General features: G+C 54.1%; 1 protein-coding gene across 1 annotated transcript in view; it reads right to left on the bottom strand.

Annotated features, from left to right (window-relative positions):
- Positions 1 to 602: 602 nt before the first annotated feature.
- Positions 603 to 23,366, bottom strand: part of LOC119111653 (osmotic avoidance abnormal protein 3-like) — a 28,901-nt gene continuing 6,137 nt past the window's right edge. The window contains 12 exon segments of the mRNA XM_037235459.1: positions 603 to 667; positions 1,138 to 1,264; positions 1,597 to 1,736; positions 2,449 to 2,605; positions 2,607 to 2,711; positions 3,140 to 3,377; positions 3,696 to 3,772; positions 4,187 to 4,383; positions 4,822 to 5,062; positions 8,208 to 8,347; positions 14,921 to 15,269; positions 15,834 to 16,160. Of these exon segments, the coding sequence (XP_037091354.1) occupies positions 603 to 667; positions 1,138 to 1,264; positions 1,597 to 1,736; positions 2,449 to 2,605; positions 2,607 to 2,711; positions 3,140 to 3,377; positions 3,696 to 3,772; positions 4,187 to 4,383; positions 4,822 to 5,062; positions 8,208 to 8,347; positions 14,921 to 15,269; positions 15,834 to 16,160 (2,163 nt within the window).

Raw genomic sequence — 23,366 nt, 5'->3', positions numbered from 1 at the left:
GCACGGCACGGCACGCAGCACAGAGCGGACGGGCAGGTCCCGGTCGGCCGGCGGGCGGGTGTACCGAAGCTCGTCAGTCCCAGGTGGCCGGTTGGGGAGTTGCCCCACGAGCTGCTCCTCGAACTGTTGCTGTTCAACGAACCGTTCAGCGAGCCGTTGAAATTGGTCAACGTGTTGAGGGCGTTGTGACTAAAGCTCATACCGAAGCTATTGCCCCCCGTTGGGGCGCATGCGATCTGCAACTGACGTGGGAGCCAAGTTAGACGACAAGGGCGGAGATCACGCACCAGGGGCGAGCTGTCACATCACATACCGTCGTCAGGGATCGCGCACCAGGGGCGAGCTGTCACGTCACTGACCGTCGTCAGGGATCACGCACCAGGGGCGAGCTGTCACATCACATACCGTCGTCAGGGGTCACGCACCAGGGGCGAGCTGTCACGTCACAGACCGTCGTCAGGGGACACGCACCAGGGGCGAGCTGTCACGTCACTGACCGTCATCAGGGGACACGCACCAGGGGCGAGCTGTCACGTCACAGACCGTCGTCAGGGGACACGCACCAGAGGCGAGCTGTCACGTTACCGGACAGTCGTCAGGACTCAACACATCATGGGCGAGCTGTCACGGCACTGGCCGTCGTCAGGGGACACGCACCAGAGGCGAGCTGTCACGTCACAGACCGTCGTCAGGGGACACGCACCAGGGGCGAGCTGTCACGTTACCAACAGTCGTCAGGACTCACACATCATGGGCGAGCTGTCACGTCACCGACCGTCGTAAAACCATTTGTGGAACAGTGAATCCTCGCCGTGGATTAGGATGTAACCATGGGGCATTGGTGCACATGACGGCGGTTTCGCAGCAAAGAGGACTACCTTGTCTCGCTGGCACGCAATGTGTGTTTAAGAGCTGCCGGAGGATTACGGCTCTGAAATACCATCGCTGTCACGTGATCAAGACAAAATTGCTATGAATGTGTGCCAGGTATATCAGTCACGATAAGAACTGAGGAGCGCGCCACGGAGGCCATGTCGAAGAAGCGTGGTTCGTAATTATATTTCAATGGGTGCATGGATGATTGAATGAAGCGAATCCGGAGGCTGGCTTTCTATTTGGCTTTCGCAAACACCTCACCTTGGTTAAGTTTGGCCGCTTCTTCTCCGCTGTTTGCTGAGTTTTGAACAATATTTCTGCTTGCCGGTTTCCAGCAGGGTTTGAAATACTGTCCAGCGACATTCTCCTCAGCACTGCGTTCCAACCGCTGGAAGAGTAACGAGTTTGTGGTGGAACAGATCAGGGCTTCCATACTGCTTCATACCTTTATGTTGTCATTTTGAATGAAGATGAAATTCGATGACGTGTGGCTGGTGACAAGCAAGACACGAAAACACGAGTTATTAGATAATTGAAAGGGCTATCCATATCTGGCTGACTTACCTTGGGAGTCCGGTTGGAATGAAGGCAGAGCTTGAGGCTGTTTCATTATAGCAGCAGCGAAACCCAACGAACGAAGGAAAATCCTTCCTCAACCCTCAGCTAACCCGTGCGTCTTTCCCCGCCGGACCTACACCACCACCGTCGAGTGGAGCTGACCTTGAGGAACTTGTCCTCCTCCTCGCTGTCCCATGCGATGCCGAGTCGAGCCGGCGCCGTCTGCGAGGGCGCGCGGCCGCCGCTCTGTCCCGGTCCCTTGAAGCTGCTCAGACCGGGGCCGCCCAGCACACCGGAGGGGCCTGGCACCGGGAATGCAGCGGTTAGCGCGCATGCGCCGGCAGCCCCACGGTGCGGGGCCGAGGCTGCAGCGCCCCGCCGCTCACTCCACAGCCACAGTCGGCACACCAATCCGGCTGCCCTTGTGGGGTCAAGCTTTCTAAAGCTTTGGTTGTACAAATTCAGTCGCCACTGTCTTGCTCGGATGCTTTTGGTGTCTAGAGTCAGCGCCCATGCTGGGCAGTGCTGGTTGCGTGAGGCCTGAACCCACCATCTGATCGTGTAATTTCGGGGGAACTGCAGAATTTGGTGACGAATACTTTAGCGTGCCTAGATGCACGGCACGGTCCGTCCTGCCCTTTGAAGTGACTTGTTCTTTAGCGCGGCCGCAGGCCAGCACAGTCAGGGGCCAATAGCAGGCGCCTTAAGCGATTCGAACCTACCCCGCCACGGATGGATGAATTGGGTGGCAGGTGCTCTAACCAACTGAACCGCTGGAAATCCTTGCCCATTGCGGAAACGGGTATTAGACACGTAATCTAAGGATTAAAACCCGTATGTCATCAGATGGCAATGTCCAATAGTCATGTGGCACGTACACCTGGCAGTTAGGGGCACACTCCGTCAGAAGAAGAACCCATTTTTTAAGAAAGCGCTCACTCCACCGGCGGCCAACAATGTAGAACAGGCTAGCGTAGACGTCTGATCCTGAAAGAGTCTGTAATTTTGGCTCACCGGCGGGCGGCAGCTTGGTCTTGACCACCTGGACATCGGGCAGCCGCCAGCGCTGGTCGATCTCGTCCCACACCGCCTGCTTTTTGATGGCCTCGACGTCGGCATAGTTGCAATCCTTGCGGATGGTGGGCTGCACGCGTTCCATCAGTTGCTGCAATCAGCTTCAGCTGCTGGTCCTGACGCCGGATCGTCTCGAGGTAGTCGTCGCGCTCTGTGGCGAACTCCCGCTGGATGTCGCGGATCTCCTCCTCCTGTGCCCGCAACTGAGGACGGCGACGGCGGATGATGCCGTTCGTCCAGCGAGCAATGGTGCCAGTGAAGAGGACACTACTTGCTTCATGCGGGGGCAGCGGTGACATGCAGCCATGCCTGTCTTGCAGCGGCTGAATAATGATGCTACTTCTGGATATCAGCAGAACCAACAACCGCAATTATATCTAAAGATGTATGCAACGGCCGTAGCTTGCACCCAAACGCCAACAGCAACTGCAGGAATAGCTTCGGGAAACTGAGTAATTCAAGTACCGATAACAATAATGATCAGTGTGCATCACCTTCGAACAAAAACAGGAGGCAATGCTCGTGAGACTAGCTCTTACTAACACCATGCTAAACGCGGCAGTTAACTCAATCACCGCGCCCACAGAGCCGGTCTCCAACCGCCCGACTGCACTGTCTCACCCATACGCACCCGGACTTTCATCTTCTTGGCGAGCTCGGTGCGTGCCTTGAGCGTGGCCTGGACGTCATCGTAGGCCTTGACCAGGATCTCGTCGTCGTCCTCACCCTCGGCCGCGCCGCGACCCACCGCCTTGGCGATCTCCTTGCGACGTCGCTGCACCTCCTCGCTGACCTTCTTGCGCTTCTGTACGGCCTGCTGGTTGTTGGCCTGCTCTCCACCCACCATCTGATTCTGCAGCGTCTTCAGTCTGCGGAAGGGGAGGGGATGGGCTGAGCCGAGCCGAGCCTGCTGTGCAAAGCTGTCTGTATACACCACTAATGGGATGCACGTTGAGATTATGCTGATTTCGCCGCTGTTGTTACCGCAGCTGACGGCCTACATCAGGGCATGTGTTCTGATCTGCATGACAAACACGAATAAATAGGCGAACGTGTAAAGTTACGCGACAAACGACCGGATAGCAATTGCAGATGGTGTCAATCTAACAGCTTTGCATCTAATCAACTTCAGACTTGCTGCAAGACGTGAGCAGCCGTCCTAGGACATTTTAATGCGATGCGCGTACTTCTCGTATATCTCCGGATCGACGTTGTCTGGAATGGCGCCGCCGGTCAGCAGGGATCTCTGGTGTTCCAGCTCTTCCTGCGAACGTCCAAGCAGCTGATCAGGTGATGGCCGGCGTAAGCGTAGTGGCTCCCATCACTGCCCCAAGCCGCCGGTGCACAGGACTATGTCCCCCGGCGACATTTCAGAGGTAATATCCTGGCCGACTGGCACGAATCATGGGCTGGTATGGCTACTGAGCCAGCTGAGAACGCTTTCATGTGTCATCGTCGACATCACATGCTTTCATTGCCACATGTTTATCAGAAGTGCATCATCCTCATAACCACAACAAGGTTAAATATTAGAAACGTGCATAACTCCCCTTTCTGCAAACGACGTAGCAACGCAACGGACTCGCTCTCCCTCACATTCAGTCACTTTTCATACTCCACCTTTGGTCTGTCTCTTTCAAGGCATCGCAGATACCACGACGCCAACAATGAGCCTGACCTTAAGCCTCTTTTCCCGCTCCAAGAACTCCTGTCTGATTTTCTCTGCTTCTTTTTCTAGCTTCTTTTTGTTTTGGCCTCCGGTGGATTCTCCTAACCTCTTCTGAGCCTCCAGCTCTTTACGCATTTTCTTCATTTCCTCTTCATACTCGGCTTTTAGCCTCTCCCTTTCTTTGGCAACAGCTTCCTCGTCCACAACTGAGAAAATGGAGAGAAATACATAGTACGTGTAATGTATCGTGGCGAGGAGAGAGAAAATCTCGAAAAAATAACGCAACTGAAGAAGACAGGGGTATCAATAGTGCCAATGACAGAGTAAAAAGCGGGCACAGTGTTGCTCTCCGTAGACTATTCATCACCAATAATGCAGGAAAGCGTATGCAAAGGTCCGACCGCAGTGCAAGCAGCCGCTCCATCGTGATAAATGGTTATGTCAATTTGCGACGACAGGTCTCATTCGAGGAGCGATGGGGCAATGGCATGTCCTGAGGAGATGGAGAACACCTATCCTAACAATATTTTTCCTTTCTTTGACACAAAGGGCCCTCAAATTGGGGAGATGACCTCCAAGCAGCCCTTGACCTCCCCCGTGATGCAGTTCTGGATCCGCCCCTGCCAAGTTAGCCATCTACCGACCTTTCTCAAGCTGGGCGGGCGCCGGCGCACCACCGTCTCCAAGTTGCTCCCGTAGCTTGCGAATCTCGTCCTGGTACTCCCTGAGCAGCGTGTCCTTGGGGTCCTCGTTGATCTTGGGCTTGTTCTTGATCTGCTTGGCGCGGTTGGCGTAGCGTAGCGTGCTCAGCGTCTCGTCATAGTTGTTGTCGGCCGGCGAGAGGCAGGCCACCATCATGGTCTTGGTGTTGCCGCCGAGCGAGTCCTGCAGGCAGCGACCCGCCGTCAGAGCCGCCCGCGCCGCACCGTTTCGACCCGCTAACGTCGCCCATTGTCCAAAGGAAAGCCGTCTGTTTGTGGCGGGAGCACTGTCTCACGCCTCACGCGACGCCGACCTGACGCTTGAGCGGATTCGGTCAGCGAGAAGCGATCGCCTAAGCCGGTGGATCACCGGCGGCGGCGGGTCAACTGTGGGGTGGTGACACCGCCGCCAGCGTGGCGGCAGCGGTGTCACCAGTCACAACAGTTCGCCTGCCCGCCCCGCGCCGGCTGCCGGTCGATGGCGGGGTGAATGGGGTGCGTGGCGGCCACGCATGCCACCGCGCGTACAAATGGAACGGCCTTGCCCTAGATGCCACGCACGGCAGTCCCGACAACCCCCCCCCCCCCCTGGCCCGCCCCAGCGGTGGGTGGAACGGAGCGGCCCGCCCCAGTCCTTCACTGACGGCGCCGCGGCTGGTGCAGAAGGCGCCGCCGCCACACGCAGTCCCGAGAGGGTGCTTCTTGAAGCTGGGCGCCCTGGCCGGCGTGGCTCCTGAGGCCGGGCAGCGATACGGTCGAAACCAGGTCTGTGCCACACGCAACCGGGGAGTCGGCGCCAACAAAGCTAACACAGCTGGCGAATACGCGCTTGGCGCTGAATAAACATCGCGGACACACTTTTCTGAGCAAACATCCCATTGTCCCAGTTTCCCCTGATATAAGCAATGTTTTGAAATCTAGAATCGCCAAAATGATAGATCACGACAGCCCACATTCCAAAAAATGACGACGAAGAAGCAGAAAGTGTTGTAGCAACTCAGCGTTCATTCACGCTGAAACAATTGTTTGCAAGCGTTGATCTGTTACCCTTGCTAGGCCTAGTAGCAGGACGCATTGCAAAGCAACCGAGAAGAGAGATAATAGATCTTAAAAAGCCTGACGCGACGGGAACTCCGTGAGGGCAGCAACATTGCGGGCAACGCAGAAGATATCTCGTGAGTCAGGGGACCACGAGCCCGTGCCTCGATGGCAGAAAGAGTGGGACATGTACAAACACATCGGTCATACATATGTACATACATATTGGTCATGCACATGCACATACATATTGGTCACGCATATGTACATATATATTGGTGTGGCATTGCAGACACAAACAAATAAAAACACGACGATAAATAGCCCAGCAGTTGTTGATGGTATCCTTCACTTCTGGCTTGGGTAATCACTGAGCATTCAACATGTATAGTACAGCATACTAGCACACAGTAGATTATAGGACATGGACAGCGCTTGATATCAGTGATAGTATGCGAAACTGAGGACATAACCCCAGGCGGTCCGCGACCAAACTAGAGGTGCTTGGTGTAATCCAACGTCCCAGTTGATGTAAACCAAGACTTATCTGGTGGGAGTAGTGGTCAGCCTGGTATGTTAGGCAGTGGATGACACTGGCAGCAATGGTGAGACCGCGGTCAGACCGAGGTCCTGGCAAAGTTTAGGTGTGCCAGTTAGCGACCCCGGTGAGATTATGGTGAGCAGAAGCCGTTTGCGTAGCTTAAAGGGTGGGAGTTTGATTCGTAGGCGTGCTTACTCTAATTCAGGAGATCAACATAAACAACTAGCTACCTTCGTCTGTACCTCCCCGGCTAGTCAAGCTTCCTGTCTGCATCGACAGATTCAGCTGAAATTCATGGACGCTGAGCACCGACCTCCCCTCCACACCTTGAGAGCGGTCTTCAGGCGCCGAATCGCGCCCTCGTGCGCCGTCGCGCCAACTTCACGGCCGTTGGCCCGAATCAGCCGGGAACTCGAACCGTTATCCGCTGACCAGGTTAGAAAAACAGCGCCCGAGCCGGCCCTCGGGCGGCGGCCTAACCGACCCCGGTCACGCGAGCGTCGTGGCGGCGCAGGGTCGGCGGCCGACGCTCCGGCCGATGGGGCTGAGGCCCGGGGTCGACGGCTGACCCTGGTGGATGGGGCTGAGGACCAGCATCATCGGCTGACCCTAGCCGACGCTCCGGTCGATGGGGCTGAGGCCCGGGGTCGACGACTGACCCTGGCGGATGGCGCTGAGACCCAATGCCAACGGCTAACCCTGGTGGATGGGGCTGAGGACCAGTATCATCGGCTGACCCTAGCCGACGCTCCGGTCGATGGGGTTGAGGCCCGGGTCGACGGCTGACCCTGGTGGATGGGGCTGAGGACCAGTATCATCGGCTGACCCTAGCCGACGCTCCGGCCGATTGTGCCGAGGACCGGGGTCGACGGCTGACCCTGGTAGATGGGGCTGAGGACCAGTATCATCGGCTGACCCTAGCCGACGCTCCGGTCGATGGGGCTGAGGCCCGGGGTCGACGGCTGACCCTGGTGGATGGGGCTGAGGCCCGGGTCGACGGCTGACCCTGGTGGATTGCGCTGAGGACCGGTATCATCGGCTGACCTTAGCCGACGCTCCGGTCGATGGGGCTGAGGCCCGGGGTCGGCGGCTGACCCTGGTGGATGGGGCTGAGGACCAGCATCATCGGCTGCCCTAGCCGACGCTCTGGTCGATGGCGCTGAGGCCCGGGGTCGACGACTGACCCTGGCGGATGGCGCTGAGACCCAATGTCAACGGCTGACCCTGGTGGATGGGGCTGAGGACCAGTATCATCGGCTGACGCTAGCCGACGCTCCGGTCGATGGCGCTGAGGCCCGGGGTCAACGGCTGACCCTGGTGGATGGCGCTGAGGCCCGGGGTCGACGACTGACCCTGACGGAAGGCGCTGAGACCCGGGGTCGACGGCTGGCCCTGGTATCTGCAGATATCAACAGCGACGCACGCCGACGGCATGTGGGCTGGAAACGAAGTCCGGTGGCACAGGTCGTGGATATCCCGGATTTTTTCCGACGTCACAACACAAGGCTCTGATCGGACCGCAGTTGACCTTGTCGCATCCTTCTTGACCTTCTTCTCAGGTGGCACACGAGATGGTCACAAACGATCGGCTACGAGCTTCTCGCTGGCTGCTGCGTAGATCTATGCGAGGGACGACCAGCGATATGCATAATTTATTCGGCTGAGCCGACATCACGCGTACCACACAGAAAGAACCGCCACCTAGGCGGAGCCGTTCAAACAAGAGAGCACCGACATCCTTGAGCCTTGCCTGTAGTAGTCGGGTGAGTTTGGAGTCCCGGTAGGGTATGTGCTTGCTCTTGCCGTCCACCAGCGCCGAGATGACGTTGCCCAGCGCCGACAACGAGAGGTTAATCTTGGTGGCCTCCTTCAGCCGGTCCCCAGTCGCGCCTGTGGCATGGCTCGTGTCAAGATTAAGAGCAAATATCGGCGCCATGCCCATCGTATAGGATAGTCGAATGATGCGTGTGCATGCTGATGCAGCCAAATCCATACGATGTCAGCAGGAGGTTAGATGGAGGTACTGGAATAAGCCGTTTTTTGTTGTGATTGGGGACAGCGTGTTTTGATGTCGGCATTTTCATGCACGATCTTTCTTATTTACTAGCATTGTGATGGAGTTAACTTATACCGACTCGCAATGTAAAAAAGTGCATACGCTCGCAACGTGTTGGATTATAACGTTTTAAAGTTAAAGCAGATGAGCATTTCTGAAATCCGATTACAGTTTGGTTGCTCAGGGCCTCATTGCAAGGCATGGCGGGATCGATGCGTACCGGCCCTCATGACCATGGCTGTGTCCGAATTTTAAGGGAATAGTCAACCATCAATATATCCTTATTTGATAGCAACGTGTTGCTGAAAGATATCGTAGGCATGTCCCACAACGCTGTAACGGTTATGGCAACATGAGTGCAGAGTTTATTGTTACAGATCTTTTACTAGATTCAAGAGAAGCTAATGGGAAGGTTGATGCCTTAATAGAAGCGCACGGTGTGCGACGTAACTTGGTGTTCTGTCATGATACCGCAGGCTGGCTGATTTGGTTTATATGGTGAGCATATATCATTACCACAGAACGTTTTTACAACCGATCACCTGTTACTGGCTTGGGTATAGGGTGCCGGTAGTGTAATGGTTAAGGCGTTTGCGTTTACCACTGCACGCCTGGGAAACCAGAGGTACGGGGTTCGATTCCCCGCTTTGCCCGCCCTTCCTACCATGGCGAGAGGCAGGCGACTCCATATAGCCTCAGCAGCTGAGTGCGTCGTAAAGCCCCAATGACACTGGCTCGGGCATTCTGCCAACCACACCCGTTTGTGAGTTACGGGTTACCCCTCACCACTTCACGGCTCAACATGGAGAGTTTAGAAGCATTAAGAGATAATCTACAGGCTTGGCATAAAAATCATCAACATTCGCGGACGAATTAACAGCTAACTATAACATCGGTAAGATTGGTTGTATAATGTTTTAGCTGGCACTCAAGAAAAAGCATGTTCTTGCAGGTCAAATTCATACTGCGATGTGGGTAAAGGTCAAATCAAAGTCAAGTTAGGTCTGGTTTACGTGACCTCATTAGACATGATGGTTTCTGGTCTTGGAACGAAAAGGAGGACAGGGAGGTGAAGCCTCCAAAATTTTCCGAAAATTTAACACTGACATATGAGCGTCGACTAGAAAGAAATAATCAAAGGGTGCATCGGCCCAACATTGGCAAAACTGCCGTAGGTACCATTCTGTAGTGGTAATTTGTTAAGAGACACGCAAGTTATATCGTGTATGGCACAAATGAGCGGCATACATCCTTTCGGTTCGATGGTTAGAAGATGACCTCAAATAAATTATTTTGTTGACCTCAGGCTTGATGTAACCCGCTATAATGCGACAAACCCAGACCGGCAAAAGCACAAACGTTGGAATAAGTACATGAAACTGCCCAAAACAAAAAGAATCACAATCATTGGTTGCCTGTGGCAGGAAACGTTGTTGTACGAACTCTCACTGATAACGTTATAACGCCATGAACTGTACCAGGATCCAAATATTTCAGCCGTTTCAAAATGCCTTGAAAATTAGCTTTTCAGAATAACCAGAATGTAGTGGGTACGCCTGGTGCGGTTCGGAAATTATTCCAGAAGCTAGGAGCTGGGTGTGCATTTAACCTTCAGTAGGCTGCATTTTAAAGGCGGTTTAAGAGCAAAGTCTCGAAGTGCAGCTACTCCTTGTAAAATACGCATGAACTGTTATGAACGTTACGGTTATAGCTTAAAGGGGACCTAATCAAAAGTACAAAAACGGAAGGCAGCAATCTTGGTTAGGTGGGTAGGATTTCATGCTCAGAACGCTTCAGAGCTAAGGGATTTGAAGAGGGAGGTAAAATGTGAGTGATGCTGTTACAGCCATGGGTGATTTTTGTGCCCCGTTTGGGACTTAGCTTCTAATGTTTGTCTTCGCCCTCCACTGTAGAACATAAAAGAGGAAGTTGGAAAAGGAAAAATCCGAAATCTGCGCTGCCCCACAATTTGATCTTAGCCCCCTGCCGCCTGCCGCCTGCCGCCTCTTGCATTAAGAGACTGAGTTACAGCTGACGGAGCGTCCGAGGGCTGGAAGCCGTCTGGGCGTAGCAGGTTGCGCCATGACCCCTGTGAGCGATATGAATAAATCCAGTCGCTGGCGTTCAATGAAAGGGGCGTGACGATGTGTGTCGCGGTCCCTTTCCATCGAAAATGGAGCCGGGCGGCTCCAGGCCGGGGCCGACCGGCAGCTGGCATGCAGTGCAGCCCCGTTAAGACGAAGTGTGTAAGAATGCAAAACAGCGGACGAAGCGGGCGGGAGGGCGGATGCGGAATGGCGGATGCAGAGCGCGGATACAGAGGCAGATATAGCAGATATAGAGGCGGATACAGAGGCAGATATAGCAGATATCGAGGCGGATACAGAGCGCGGATACAGAGGCGGACACAGCGGATACAAAATATAGAACACGATTCGCTTTGTTTCCTCAGCAGCCTTAGGAAGCTGACCAGAGCATGGCTACTGGAACGAAGGGATGAATATGCTGTGACTACCGGTTTACGGGAGTCGCGAAATGAAACTTTGTTGGAAAATTCCGCGGGGGAGTCAAGATGGGTGGAGCATCTCCCAATTTGAGAGGAATGGCTATAAGCAGCATATGTGCTTTCCATGTGGCCCTGAAGATATTTAAAGCGTTCCTGGAGACCGTTCCTCCACTTCGATCGATGTGGATAGCCCAATCATAAACTGAAATGAAATGAAAAGCGTGTATTATGATTACGCTCTTAATAACAAAGTCGTGTTTCTCCGGTCACCTACAAGTGTATTAAGAAAGATATGATGTTATTTCAGGGATGGTTTTCCAAGAGCCTGGGTCCTACGGCTTCCACGGGGTGGACACGTGTGCCACTTGTGGAAGAGGCACAATAAGTACATCGGTAGTTGGCAAGACCAGTGTTTGTCCATGCGAACTTTGTTTTGAGCAAAGCATGGCATAAGAGTCCAAAATTGTCCATGGCCAAGTAGATTGTCCGTCCCGATAGCTCAGCTGGTTAGTGTCTCCCTCCGAGTCGTCCAACCGCGGTACCCTTGGGTTTGGAACACTTTAATCGCTCGCTATTGGCCGGTGGCAGCGACCGCTAAAGGTCAGGTGACGTCCGAGGCGAGGGCGGAACGTGCCGAGCATTACGGCACATAAACCTTCGCAGCAGAATGCTGTCGTGTACCTGAAATTTCACAATCGGTTGGCGGGATCAGGGTTCACGCAACACACATTGCTAAATGCGTAATGTGGACTATGATCCCAAAAATCCATCCAATAAAAGGGTTCGGACAAAATCTTTAATAATCTGTAATATATATATATATATATATATATATATATAAAATATATATATACATATATATATATATAATATATATATATATATATATATATATATACATGTTGCGTACTGCTGACATACCGGGCTGTGTTCTGGCCATGCAAATTGGTAGCCGGTTGTTGCGCATCTCTATTGATCGTTAACTACATGTATGCATGGTCATTTTGACGCTTTTCTAAAGCGGTTGTTACAAAAGTGGGGTGCAGAGTGCGCTCTTCATCTCAGGCAAAGCATTGGATGCCGTCGGCGTAGGAACCCACCCAGGATGTTGCGCACACGAGCTATTCATTATCGCCTTTCTGAGCTTGTTCCTGTGAATTCTGATCGCGATCATCCACACGAGAATTGGTGACTCACCGTGCGAGACATGTGGCCCTAAAAACTAACAAGAGCTTTCATGAGAACCTGGTCTATTAACTGCATTCTGCGGTAGGCACCCAACACTATGGCTGGGGAATTAAGTGAAGGTGTGAATAGGCACTTGTTCCTGGCAAAAAAATGGATAATGTCGTAGTTACTGTTGGTTCCTTTGACGGTCCTGCAAAACAGGACCGCGGTTCCTGCTGGGTTCCTCCACCTTATCCCGGGTTTATCCTAGCTTGTTTTGCATCTCTTGCCATATTTTAAGCTGACTATCGGCTGTTGCTGGATCACTGGGCTAGTCCCGAGCTAAACCTTGGCTTCTGTTATTATTATACCGATGCTTATTACTGACTGAATCCAGGCCCCTGCTGGTTCCTCAGTATCGTTCAGTGCCTGATTCTGGCCCTTGCTGAATCCTGCGGTTTGAGTCGAGGCTGCTTTCTACGTTCTCACTGACTCAGGAATTGAACTTTCATATTTGAGTCCACGCCTTCTCAATTATAATCCTGTGTGTCAGAGCTCTGGAGTATTTAGGACTTGATTTGACTACGTCATAAATCAGGTGCTCTGCTGACTGGTGTGTCTGTGCCTCACGTGAGTGCTATTCAAAGGGTCACGGTGACGGTACGTATTGGCATGAATAGCTCCGTTGCACCAGTGCCAAAGCAAATCCATGGCGCCGCTGGAATGTAGACATCATTGCTCGGTTTGATGTCCTCCAATCTAACGCTCGCCATCACAGATACTGCTGCCTTTTGTGAATAATCGACCAGCCTATTTGACTTGGAACAGCCGATAAATCGATCTCTAGACTCGGTAACGCCCGAATCGCTGACAAAATGAGGGCCCCCAATGATGCCTTTCTGGGCTGCTACGACATCCGAAGCTGCAAATGGTGTGTGCCGCTCCCCTCCCCCCCCCCCCCCCCGGCCCGTCCTCCACAGAGCGGCCCGCACAGTGCACGTAGCCGGCGCACCGTGGCCGTCGAGCCGCCGCCGCGTCGTGTACGTCACACAACAGGCCGGCCCGGCCACCTTATGGCATGGATCGATGCCGGCATAACCAGCTGGCCCCCGCCGAATCGGCGGCTCGCGCCGGCCGCGGCACCGGCGCGCGTGTCGCCGGCACCTGCCGCCATCGCCGACACGCCCGGGCACAGAGCGATGACGACAGAGCGCCAACAAACCGAGAGAAGCTGCTGGGGGCTGGAGGCAATGTCTCATAATATAGGCTGTTGTATAAATGAAAGATTGCATTGAATGCCAGGGTCGTCATGACCGCATGTGTCAATAGGGATGGAAAGCGTCCTCGAATAGTGCACTTTCAGCCAGGCCACTGTGCATTCCAAATTCCCCATCGAAAATATTTTGCAAGTCAACTATGGTAAGTCGAACTTATGAATGTCATGTGACATTGACTATTTCGGGCATACGGCGCGGAAACACTGCATCTCACAAACCTTAATAAACACATCACCACATAGACATAAACACATAAACACGCATCCTCTGCTTTGTGAAATATTGAGCATTGCTGGCATGACGTGTAGATCTGTATCCAGGACATGGACCCTCAGCCACCTTCCAAATGTGCTGGTACTGAGCCCAACCCCTCACTACTTCCTTCCATACCCCCAAATACCAGCTTACGGAGCCAGCGCATCGATGCTCTTCATAGATCACCTGTCGGTTTGCCCTGGATGTGTCTGCCGCGACAGCCGAAAATGGCCAGGATCGTCCCAAATCAATACGTAAGCGCAAATGCCACGGAAAAATGCGGGCTTCCAACCGCGGAAGTTTATTAAGAGCTCCTTATTCCCGCATGCAGATTAAAAATAGCTTATCATTACTCAAATAATTGCATAGCGCAGGAGTAAGCTAATTGTTATGGGGCTCGCCGGAAAGCGATGCAAGCAAGAAGCCGTGGGAAGTGCGTTCTGAGGCCTGGGCTGGAGCAATGCAAACAGCACGTCCGGAAGGGTGAGCATTTGCGATTGAGCCCTGTGTGCCACTGGAGTCGTGGGAAGAAGGCGCAGGCTGAGCGACGGGCGTTACTGCGTCCCGCACAATCTGAGAGCGATGCGCAGCTTGTGCGCAAGCTTCCGCACTATCTAACTTACACACGTTTGAATGCCTCAAGCCTTTTGAATTTCGTCCCTTGCCGCGTGAATTACCTCACCAGGGCCTAGGAGCCGATTCAAAGCAGCCACGTGTGGATTGGGCACGGTCCCAGCTTTGAGTGATGACGCTGTGCTAGGTCGTCATGCTGGATCGACCCCGCCCCATTCCATGAGCTGCGTATGAGCGCTATCCATCATCGAGCCGGCACCGACGGGCTCACGCGAGCGCTCACTCCAGTCACCCCTGCCTGTCTGTGCCTCCCTCCCTACAGTCAGCTGACGTCGCACACCCCCTCCGGCCCTTCCCGGCACGCACTGGTGTCAGCGCGGACCCGCCTTGGTTTGTCCTTACCCCCGTCACATACAACTCTACGCCTGACCCAAAATCGGATCAACCCGTACCTGGCTTAGCCCGTCCCCATTCCCCCCATGCAGTATCTGTCTTGCCATGTCCACACTATCATCCCGTATCTGGGTTCCCTTGGCTCTACTCCCATCATCCAGCGTCTGTCCTGACCTGTCCTCATTCCCGCCAGGGCGCAGCTCTCCCTGTCCGAGCCCGCTCCCGCCGCTCTGTACCTGTCTTGGCCTGCCGCTCCGAGCCAGCCAGGTCGACCAGGTTGAGCTTGCCGGCACGCAGCTGGTCCTTCCCCTTCTTCGCCGGCGTGATCATCTCCAAGAAGATGGTGAAGATGGAATGCGAGCGCGACGAGTCCTTGTTCATCAGCGTCTCGCCGGTGGAGCGGTTGTTCCAGCCCTTCTGCATGAGCATGTCGCAGTCGTCCTTGTTGTGGCACGGCTGCCGGCTGAGGTCCTGCACGTAGACGCCCTTCTCCGGGTGCTCCTTCAGCTCAATCTTCTTCTTGGGGTCGTTGCCCAGCAGGTCGCGGATCTCCTCGTTGTAGATTTCGAGGTACGAACCGTGAACCTGAAACGTGGTGAGGGGAGTTAGCGGTCGAGCACGGCGGTTCTGGGGTGGAGAACCAGCTGGCACACCTCAAGCCCGTTGGCCCTACCTTCCTGCAAGTTGCTGAACTTAACCGTCACGACCATCCCACCGCAGAAACTTAGTGACCAGAATGATGGTTTGCAAAGCATGACATTGGACTTCAAGTCATGCGTGTTATGTGTAGTATGCTTGGCTTTTTAATGACCGTGAGAGTTTTCGGTTATGCGAAACCCTAGTACCGATCGCCGTCAGGTAATTCGTTAGTACGCGACGTATGCCAACTGTTAATGCCTCACGTCAATATGACTTATCTATGAGTTCATGACTCGAGCGTGGTAACTCATATCTTGCCCTGCAGCATCACCTAATGTTCCATCAGCTGTGCTCAATGCACATCATGTTCGGCCTGTCCGCTTCCCATCATTTTCTCACAGAAACGTTAATTCTAAGCGTCACCAAAGCGTCGAATCATCGTTTACCCGTAGTGTATGCTGACCCGGTAATGACGCCATGCCACTGGGGGCAGTATGCGGTAATCCTCACCAGGTATTTGGTCTCGGTGGACGTGCTGATGACATCAAACACGTGCTCAAAAGCTCGTGGGATGAGCCCCAGCTGCGTGGGCGGGTCGGGGATGCCCTGCATGGAGAAGGACTTGCCGCAGCCGGTCTGGCCGTAGGCGAAGATGGTGCCGTTGTAGCCCTCCAGCGTGCCCTCAACTAGCGGGTAGGCCATGTCCTTGTAGATGTTCTCCGTGATGGAGTCCATGTAGTATACGCCGTCAAAGGTGAACGTCTTGGGCGGTGCGTTCTTATCCCCGGGGTTGATGATGGAGACTTGCATGACGCTGTCGTCCATGAAGACGACGACCTGCAGACGGAGGGTGGGAGGTGGCATGGGCTTCCAAACAGCAGCACACGCCCTCAAGCTGTTAGGTCGTATTAATGCATATCATAGATGCGGTAAGGGGAGCACGTGGCCTTGGGGTGCACCACGTCCGCACACTCCTGAATAGTGGTTCAAAGACCGCTGGTGGGGACCACCCAGCACCCAGACCACATGAAGCATGGACGGCCAGGAATGGTCGAACTGGCCGCGGTGTTGGCGCCGATGAGTAGTCTCCGTTTAGAACATTCAGCCAACCAGCGCCACTGAGCCCGCGACAAATCACAACGGTGTCACCACACATTGGCTAGGGTGCTGACGTTCGCGAAGCACGCTTGCTGCAAACTTGTCTATGACTAAACACATGGTGAATTGTCTCATCTGCCGCTGTTGCCAATCGGTGCATATGTTCGTATCATTGCATATTTCCAATGCTGTGTAAATTCGTTGCGCACGCAACGAACAATACGTACGTGTTTTATCCAAGTACGTGCTGTCCTTGCATGCGTCGTATCCAAGCAACGCTCGCGACTTCCATTAAACACAACACACCCAGTTATTAGCATGTACCAAACCTTCCAGGCACTTCGGATGGCTTGACCCCGCCCCTCCAGCATTTCTGAACATTACCAATGCATTTAAAGACGTTGGGGAGGAAGAAGTGGCTCGAGACGTGGTGTGCCCCAACGATTGTGATAATTTCCACCGCTGCACCAACCCAATCAGGGTACTCTGCAGCTATGAGATATCTGTAGTTCCCTTCACTGAGCAGCTTCTCGACCATCATAAGCAGCTGAATCGCTAGGCTTGTTTTAAATACGCAGACGTTTTGCCTCTCTCCCGATGCACCGCCCAAGTGAATATTCATTTACTTACTCATACTCGGGGCGAATCAATGTCTATGTTGTTTTCAGCAAGGGCTGGCTGCGATGGCAAACACTGGAAAATTTTGCCCTATGCAACGATCGTCATTGTGGTATTATGCCAATTGTTTTTGTCAAGTTGTCGATAAATCAATGCCGATCACATCCTAGTGGCTCAGTTCTTATGAAGCCGGTCGTCTAGTGGTCGCTAGCACTCGGGTTGATTGGCTCCGCCCAAAATACGGCCCTGCCAGAGCGCGCGCGCCTGGCAATAACTGCGTTGTGCCCTCTGTTATGTATGCGTGACGAACTGGACGCCACAGTTTACCTGCCCTGAGCAGCCATAACCCGACCATCAAAGACTGCTGGACAGCAGGCGGAGGGTGGAGACACTCGCACGAAAGTCCGACCTAGAACGGCGGAAGTTTGCTCATCGCCATCGGCCGGGCCGAAGCGTCGGCCCGAGTCGAACATCCGCCGCCGCCGAGAACCGGAGAGCCGTAAAAACTTTGGACCACCTTGCTGCTTGAAGCCTGCTGGAGCCTGCTGCTTGAATTCAACCGCCCTGGACTTCGAGCAGTCCTTGCTAAATCGCACTGGATGGCTTTGCTTTCCCATTAGACATGTGTCACGTCATTAAAGGCAGCAATGTTGCTTCGGGAACGCATCGCATTCCACAGAGGGCTCATTCCGAGTCAACTCATTAGCCTGATCGACAATGATCAATTCAACATACATCTTGGAGCATTCTCAACCCCTTCGGAGGGAGGTATGTTGTGCCTCCATGGCGCGTCGCGGCCGCTCGGCGCCGAGCGCCAGATGTGGTGTGTGGGGGGGGGGGGGGATACCTCCTACCTCCTATACCTCCTGGGCGGTATCTGGGGGGGGGGGGGGGAGGGGCAATCCGGGGGTCGTGCTGTAGACACGCGCGCGGCGCCCCTCAGTCGTCAGCCTGTTGTGGCCGTGTTGGCCACCGCGGCCAGTCGCTGACGCCCACCTCAGGATGGTAACGCTGCAATGACGGCCTGCCGCGCGGGCGGCGAGAAGCGCGCGCCGACCGCAGACCTGCACCACACACATGTGCCTCCTGCAGGGACCGACACAGGCGGGGAATCAGGGTTTCGCTGGTGCCGGCGGCATGGGGAATGACGCCGAGACCGCGCATTGAACCCAGAGCTGGGTAAGGCGGGCCGGGGACGGGGACCGTAGCAAGGTCCAGGGTAGATGCGTGTGCGGGGAGGGCAAACACGGCTGTAGAAGAATCGGGAGTCGGAAAAGCAGCTGTGACCTACGACGTCTGGTGAACCGGGCCTGGTGCGCAGTTCAGGACAGGTATCCGTCGGGATTGAAAAGCAGCTGGGACCTACGACGGCTGGTGAACCGGGCCTGGTGCGCAGTTCAGGACAGGTATCCGTCGGGATTGAAAAGCAGCTGGGACCCACGACGGCTGGGAAACCGGGCCTGGTGCGCAGTTCAGGACAGGTATCCGTCGGGATTGAAAAGCAGCTGGGACCTACGACGGCTGGGAAACCGGGCCTGGTGCGCAGTTCAGGACAGGTATCCGTCGGGATTGGTACGATGGCTGATAGGCGCAGGCGCCAGAGTACAAGGATATACGCCGAAGCAAGTTGGTGTGCGAGAGGTGAAAGGGGAAGGTGACAGTACACATAAGTCAGACGAACTTCGTGTCTGGATGTCGTGGCAATATGGTTTAACAGCTCTCCAAAAGAGGCAGGCTGCTAGATATGTGATGAAGCGTTCAGAAATCCGAACTCGTGCCGGGATATCACGACTTCGCAAACGACAACGAAAAAAAAACACGAACTTCAAACCAGTGAGGGAGCATGGGGCAAGGCACTTCGTTCCTTTTAAGCGCCCACTTGGGATCTCTGCCGTCTTTGCGTTCTTTAGGCCGAATTGGCTCTGAAGCCTCTGCGACCGAGCGCTTGTAATGGATGGGTACTGCGTCGAATGGACTAAAACACAAAACCATTATGAATTGAATGAAACGTCGTTTTACAACACATAATCCCATTAGCCCCGATATTGCGTGTTTCAGTACATATATGAGAGCATTAATATTTCAACAATATGATTCATTGGCGTCTTACGGACAGCGTGCAAAACAGGGAACACATGTAGTCCTTTGAGTAAATGTAAACCATGGGATCTGCGACTTTAATCGGTGACAATGCCGTCGTGTACAAACGAACCTTGTTATCTTGATGGCTCCTTCCATGCATATGGTCGTCGTGTCGTGCAATATCAGATCACTCAAAGTAGCTACACATAGGTACCAAGAAGACGCGACGGAACGGGAAGCGCCAGTACCAGCCGGATACAGGAGTCGGGGTCAACAATGGGACAAGGGCCACTGCCGTCTTTGGTGCGTTCACTGCCAGCGGCGTGGTCTGCACCTGTGCAGCAGGAATCAATCGCCTCAGAACCAATTCGGGTTTCGTGTTTATCTCCCAAACGGCAGCGCTCACAGTGAGAGGATCGCAGCGTCGCCCATTGGCTGGTGGTTACTGTTCCGTGCCGTGCCTCCCCCGCACCGCCAGCTCGCAGCCCCCTGTTGCCCGCCGGGTCTCTATGGCGACCTCGGCCGGACACGCGTGCGGCGCGGCCACCGCCCCTGGCCGGCCGGCCGTATTGATGCCCGTCTCTGTGGGCTACCGGCCGTCCCAGTGGCCGCTGGCCTTGGCGGACGTCGGCAATCGATGGATGAACACCGCACAGCAGCGCTGACGAGCGCTGAACGGCGCAGGACAGCAGCGCCGGAGCGTGCTAAACGGCGTAGAAAAGCGGCGCCGGAGCGCGCTAAGCGGCGCCGGACAGCAACGCCGGAGTGCACTAAACGGTGACGGACAGCACCGCCGGGACGCACTAAACGGCGCCGGACAACAGCGCCGGAGCGCACTAAACGGCGCCGGACAGCAGCGCCGGAGCGCACTAAACGGCGCCGGACAGCAGCGCCGGAGCGCACTAAACGGTGACGGACAGAGTGGCGGACAGCAGCACCGAACAGCAGCTCTGCACAATACACAGCAGCGCCTGACGCGCGCTGAACGGCGCCGCACAGCAGCGCTGGACAACTCACAGCAGCGCCAGGCGGGCGCTGAACGCGCCGAACAGCAGCGCCGGGCCCCGCCCCGCGGCGAGCCCGGCCAGCGCCGCCTCAGCCGCGCTGGCCGGAGCGCGGCAGGTGTCACCGCACTCTCGAGCGATCGAAGTCGCGACTTGGAGCCCTCAGATCGTCGTGCCGCTCTATGTCGCCCCATTCGCTTTACAAGCGGACTTAAAAGGAAGACTGTCGTGGTTTCGGCCGCTGATAATATGTCCCGTTCTGACATGAGGATCTAAATCGGGTTGTATCAACCAGCCATGGACGCTAATTAGTGTAAGTCCAGCCAATTAGCGCTCTTTCTAGCACACGTGAAAGGACAATCTTTGAGAAAAGCCTGTCCAAGGACACGCGCGTGACTTTTGTGAAGGACAGTGCACAGCGTACTGAATATTTCATCCTCCTTCTCATGGATAATAGCTACAATAGTGGCACACCTCTGTTCTCTTCCTACTTCCATTGGCGGCTGGATGTGTTTGTTGGTGTGTTTGTTTGTTTTCACGAAATAGACCAGTTTTACAACTACTGAGAATTTTGCCTCTGTGACTTTGCTGATGTCCGTGAGCCACCTGCGTGACGTAGTCTGCATATATATATATATATATATATATATATATATATATATATATATATATATATATATATATATATATATACATATATTAGAAACACTATTACAAAAGCAGATATTACAATTTTTTGACCCTACAACCGAAGCAAAAAAGCACGAGCAAGGCTAGGAGCAAGTGAAGACAAAACGGGACAACAACAAAGGCATGTACATTGACCATCTACAAAGAAGTAGACATATTTCTGTCCTTCTACCTCGACGATTGAGTGCAAGGCTTGGAATTTCTGCACATATTTGTTTATTCGCCGTACGGCAGACTTTTTAGGCGTGAAGCTCACATTGTTTTTAGGCCACGCATGCACCTGCAGTAAACGAAGCACATGCCATTTGGATATCAGTCGCAAGTGGAGTTGATGGGCAGGGGTGGAGTACTGCTTCAAAAGTCGGTGTGATATGCGGAGACGATGCTGATGCCGTGCGCAGAGGTTGGTTGACACGGATGTTGCTATCGGCTGGGGGACTGAACCCATCGCGAGTGACTCTACCCCTTCACTAAACATCCCTGTTTTTGGTAACTCGGTTTGCGCTAGCGGGATATTTCACTAAACATTTCAGATGATTTGTTTCATTCTGCCACCCCGTTGTTTTCGGACCCAGAGTCGCCAAGGCCCCCTCACAGGATTAAAGTCTTCATTTGGTCATAAGGCTGAAGGTTCCGAGAGGCACCGGCTCTAGGAAAAGCTCCCATTCATCCGAGTGACTTTGAGATGGCGCGGGCGTCCGACCTAGTCTGGAGACCAACAGACGGACACGAGGTCGCCATGGCGTGGGCCTCCGAACTATTCTGGGGACAGTCAGACGGACACGAGGCCGTCATGGCGTAGGCCTCCGACCTATTCTGGAGGCAATCAGACGGACATGAGGCCGCCATGGCGTAGGCCTCCGACCTATTCTGGGGACAATCAGACGGACACGAGGCCGCCATGGCGTGGGCCTCCGACCTATTCTGGGGACAATCAGACGGACACGAGGCCACCATGGCGTGGGCCTCCGACCTATTCTGGGGACAATCAGACGGACACGAGGCCGCCATGGCGTAGGCCTCCGACCTATTCTGGGGACAATCAGACGGACACGAGGTCGCCATGGCGTAGGCCTCCGACCTATTCTGGGGACAATCAGACGGACACGAGGTCGCCATGGCGTGGGCCTCCGACCTATTCTGGGGACAATCAGACGGACACGAGGCCACCATGGCGTGGGCCTCCGACCTATTCTGGGGACAATCAGACGGACACGAGGTCGCCATGGCGTGGGCCTCCGACTTATTCTGGGGACAATCAGACGGACACGAGGCCACCATGGCGTAGGCCTCCGACCTATTCTGGGGACAATCAGACGGACACGAGGCCGCCATGCAATGCTGAACAAATGGTTCGGGTTTACGGTGGGTCACCCACAATGATCAAGTCGAAATTACTCTTTGGTGATGCATGTAACTGATGCTGATCAGCAAGGCTGCTCTGTGAGTGCGAAGTTATTTGTAGTCATGGACATCCTGTTTTTAAACTTGTGACGATTGACTTGAATATCCGCGACGTCTCTTCCGACGGCCCAAAAACACGCTTACGTCTACGTCTATGTCAATAGCGCTGTTGGTGCTAGACATGACTAGAGCAGGGGTAGGTCGCATCAGAGGCGATGGTTTCGTTATGGTTGGTTTGGTCAACGGCAATGTTCGTGACTGTTCAAAGAAGACTGTTGTTTTTGTGTCAGTGGCTTGATCGCAGAAGTTGGTGCAATTTTAAGGTTGGCCTTGCCATGACTACACATGGCACACCACGCTTTCTACCTGCGCCCACAAAATAACTTGAGAAAATTACAGAATGGCCGACGAATTGCATTCGCAGTTGGAAGTAGAACGCAGCTTAAATGGTAATGCGTTGCGGTACGGGTTGAATGTAATAGCTATATGCAATATGTGAAGCCACGCATACCAACCACATATACATAGCCATATTTGTATAATTGGATACTGCGATATGGAAGCTGTGGTGGCGGCGATACCAGCGTGGATACACATTAATATAGGTCGAAAAATTCCGTCAAAAATGCTCGTTTCTCTGCTGCTGCACTACGCCACCTTCTCACACTATCGACTAGTCATACATTCTCACTGCATGAATAACTTTCAGCATGATTATTTGATCGGAATGAACTACTCAGACTACAGCAGGTTCATTGTAGGCCAATCTTGTTTAGCCGCTGAATGGCGGGTAAAGTTGACTGGAAATATGCAGCGGCTATAACCCCACCAACATCCGGATCTGAGCTAGATGATATTCAGCTTAATGAGACGGCAGCTATCAATTCAGCGAAAATCGCCTAGCACGTCCAACTGATCCAGTTACGTAAAGCCGTTCTACACGCAATGCCAACAGCCCGGCCACAGGCTTCAGAATGAAACCCGGCTCCGCCGCAGCTCGGGGGCACTTAAGAGCGTCGACCTTGCGGCGTGGTAACGATTCGGCACCGGGGCGAGGTTACCATGGCTCTGAGCGTAACAGAGCGGCCGGCCGGCCACGGCCGTGCGGTCAGGGTCGATCGTGCAACACGACCCAGGCGTGCCCCGC

Source organism: Pollicipes pollicipes, unplaced genomic scaffold (assembly GCF_011947565.3).
Source record: "Pollicipes pollicipes isolate AB1234 unplaced genomic scaffold, Ppol_2.1 Scaffold_7261;HRSCAF=8764_pilon_pilon_pilon, whole genome shotgun sequence".
In the NCBI taxonomy this organism is placed as follows: Eukaryota; Metazoa; Arthropoda; class Thecostraca; order Pollicipedomorpha; family Pollicipedidae; genus Pollicipes; species Pollicipes pollicipes.
This window is presented reverse-complemented; position numbering and strand designations above follow the sequence as displayed.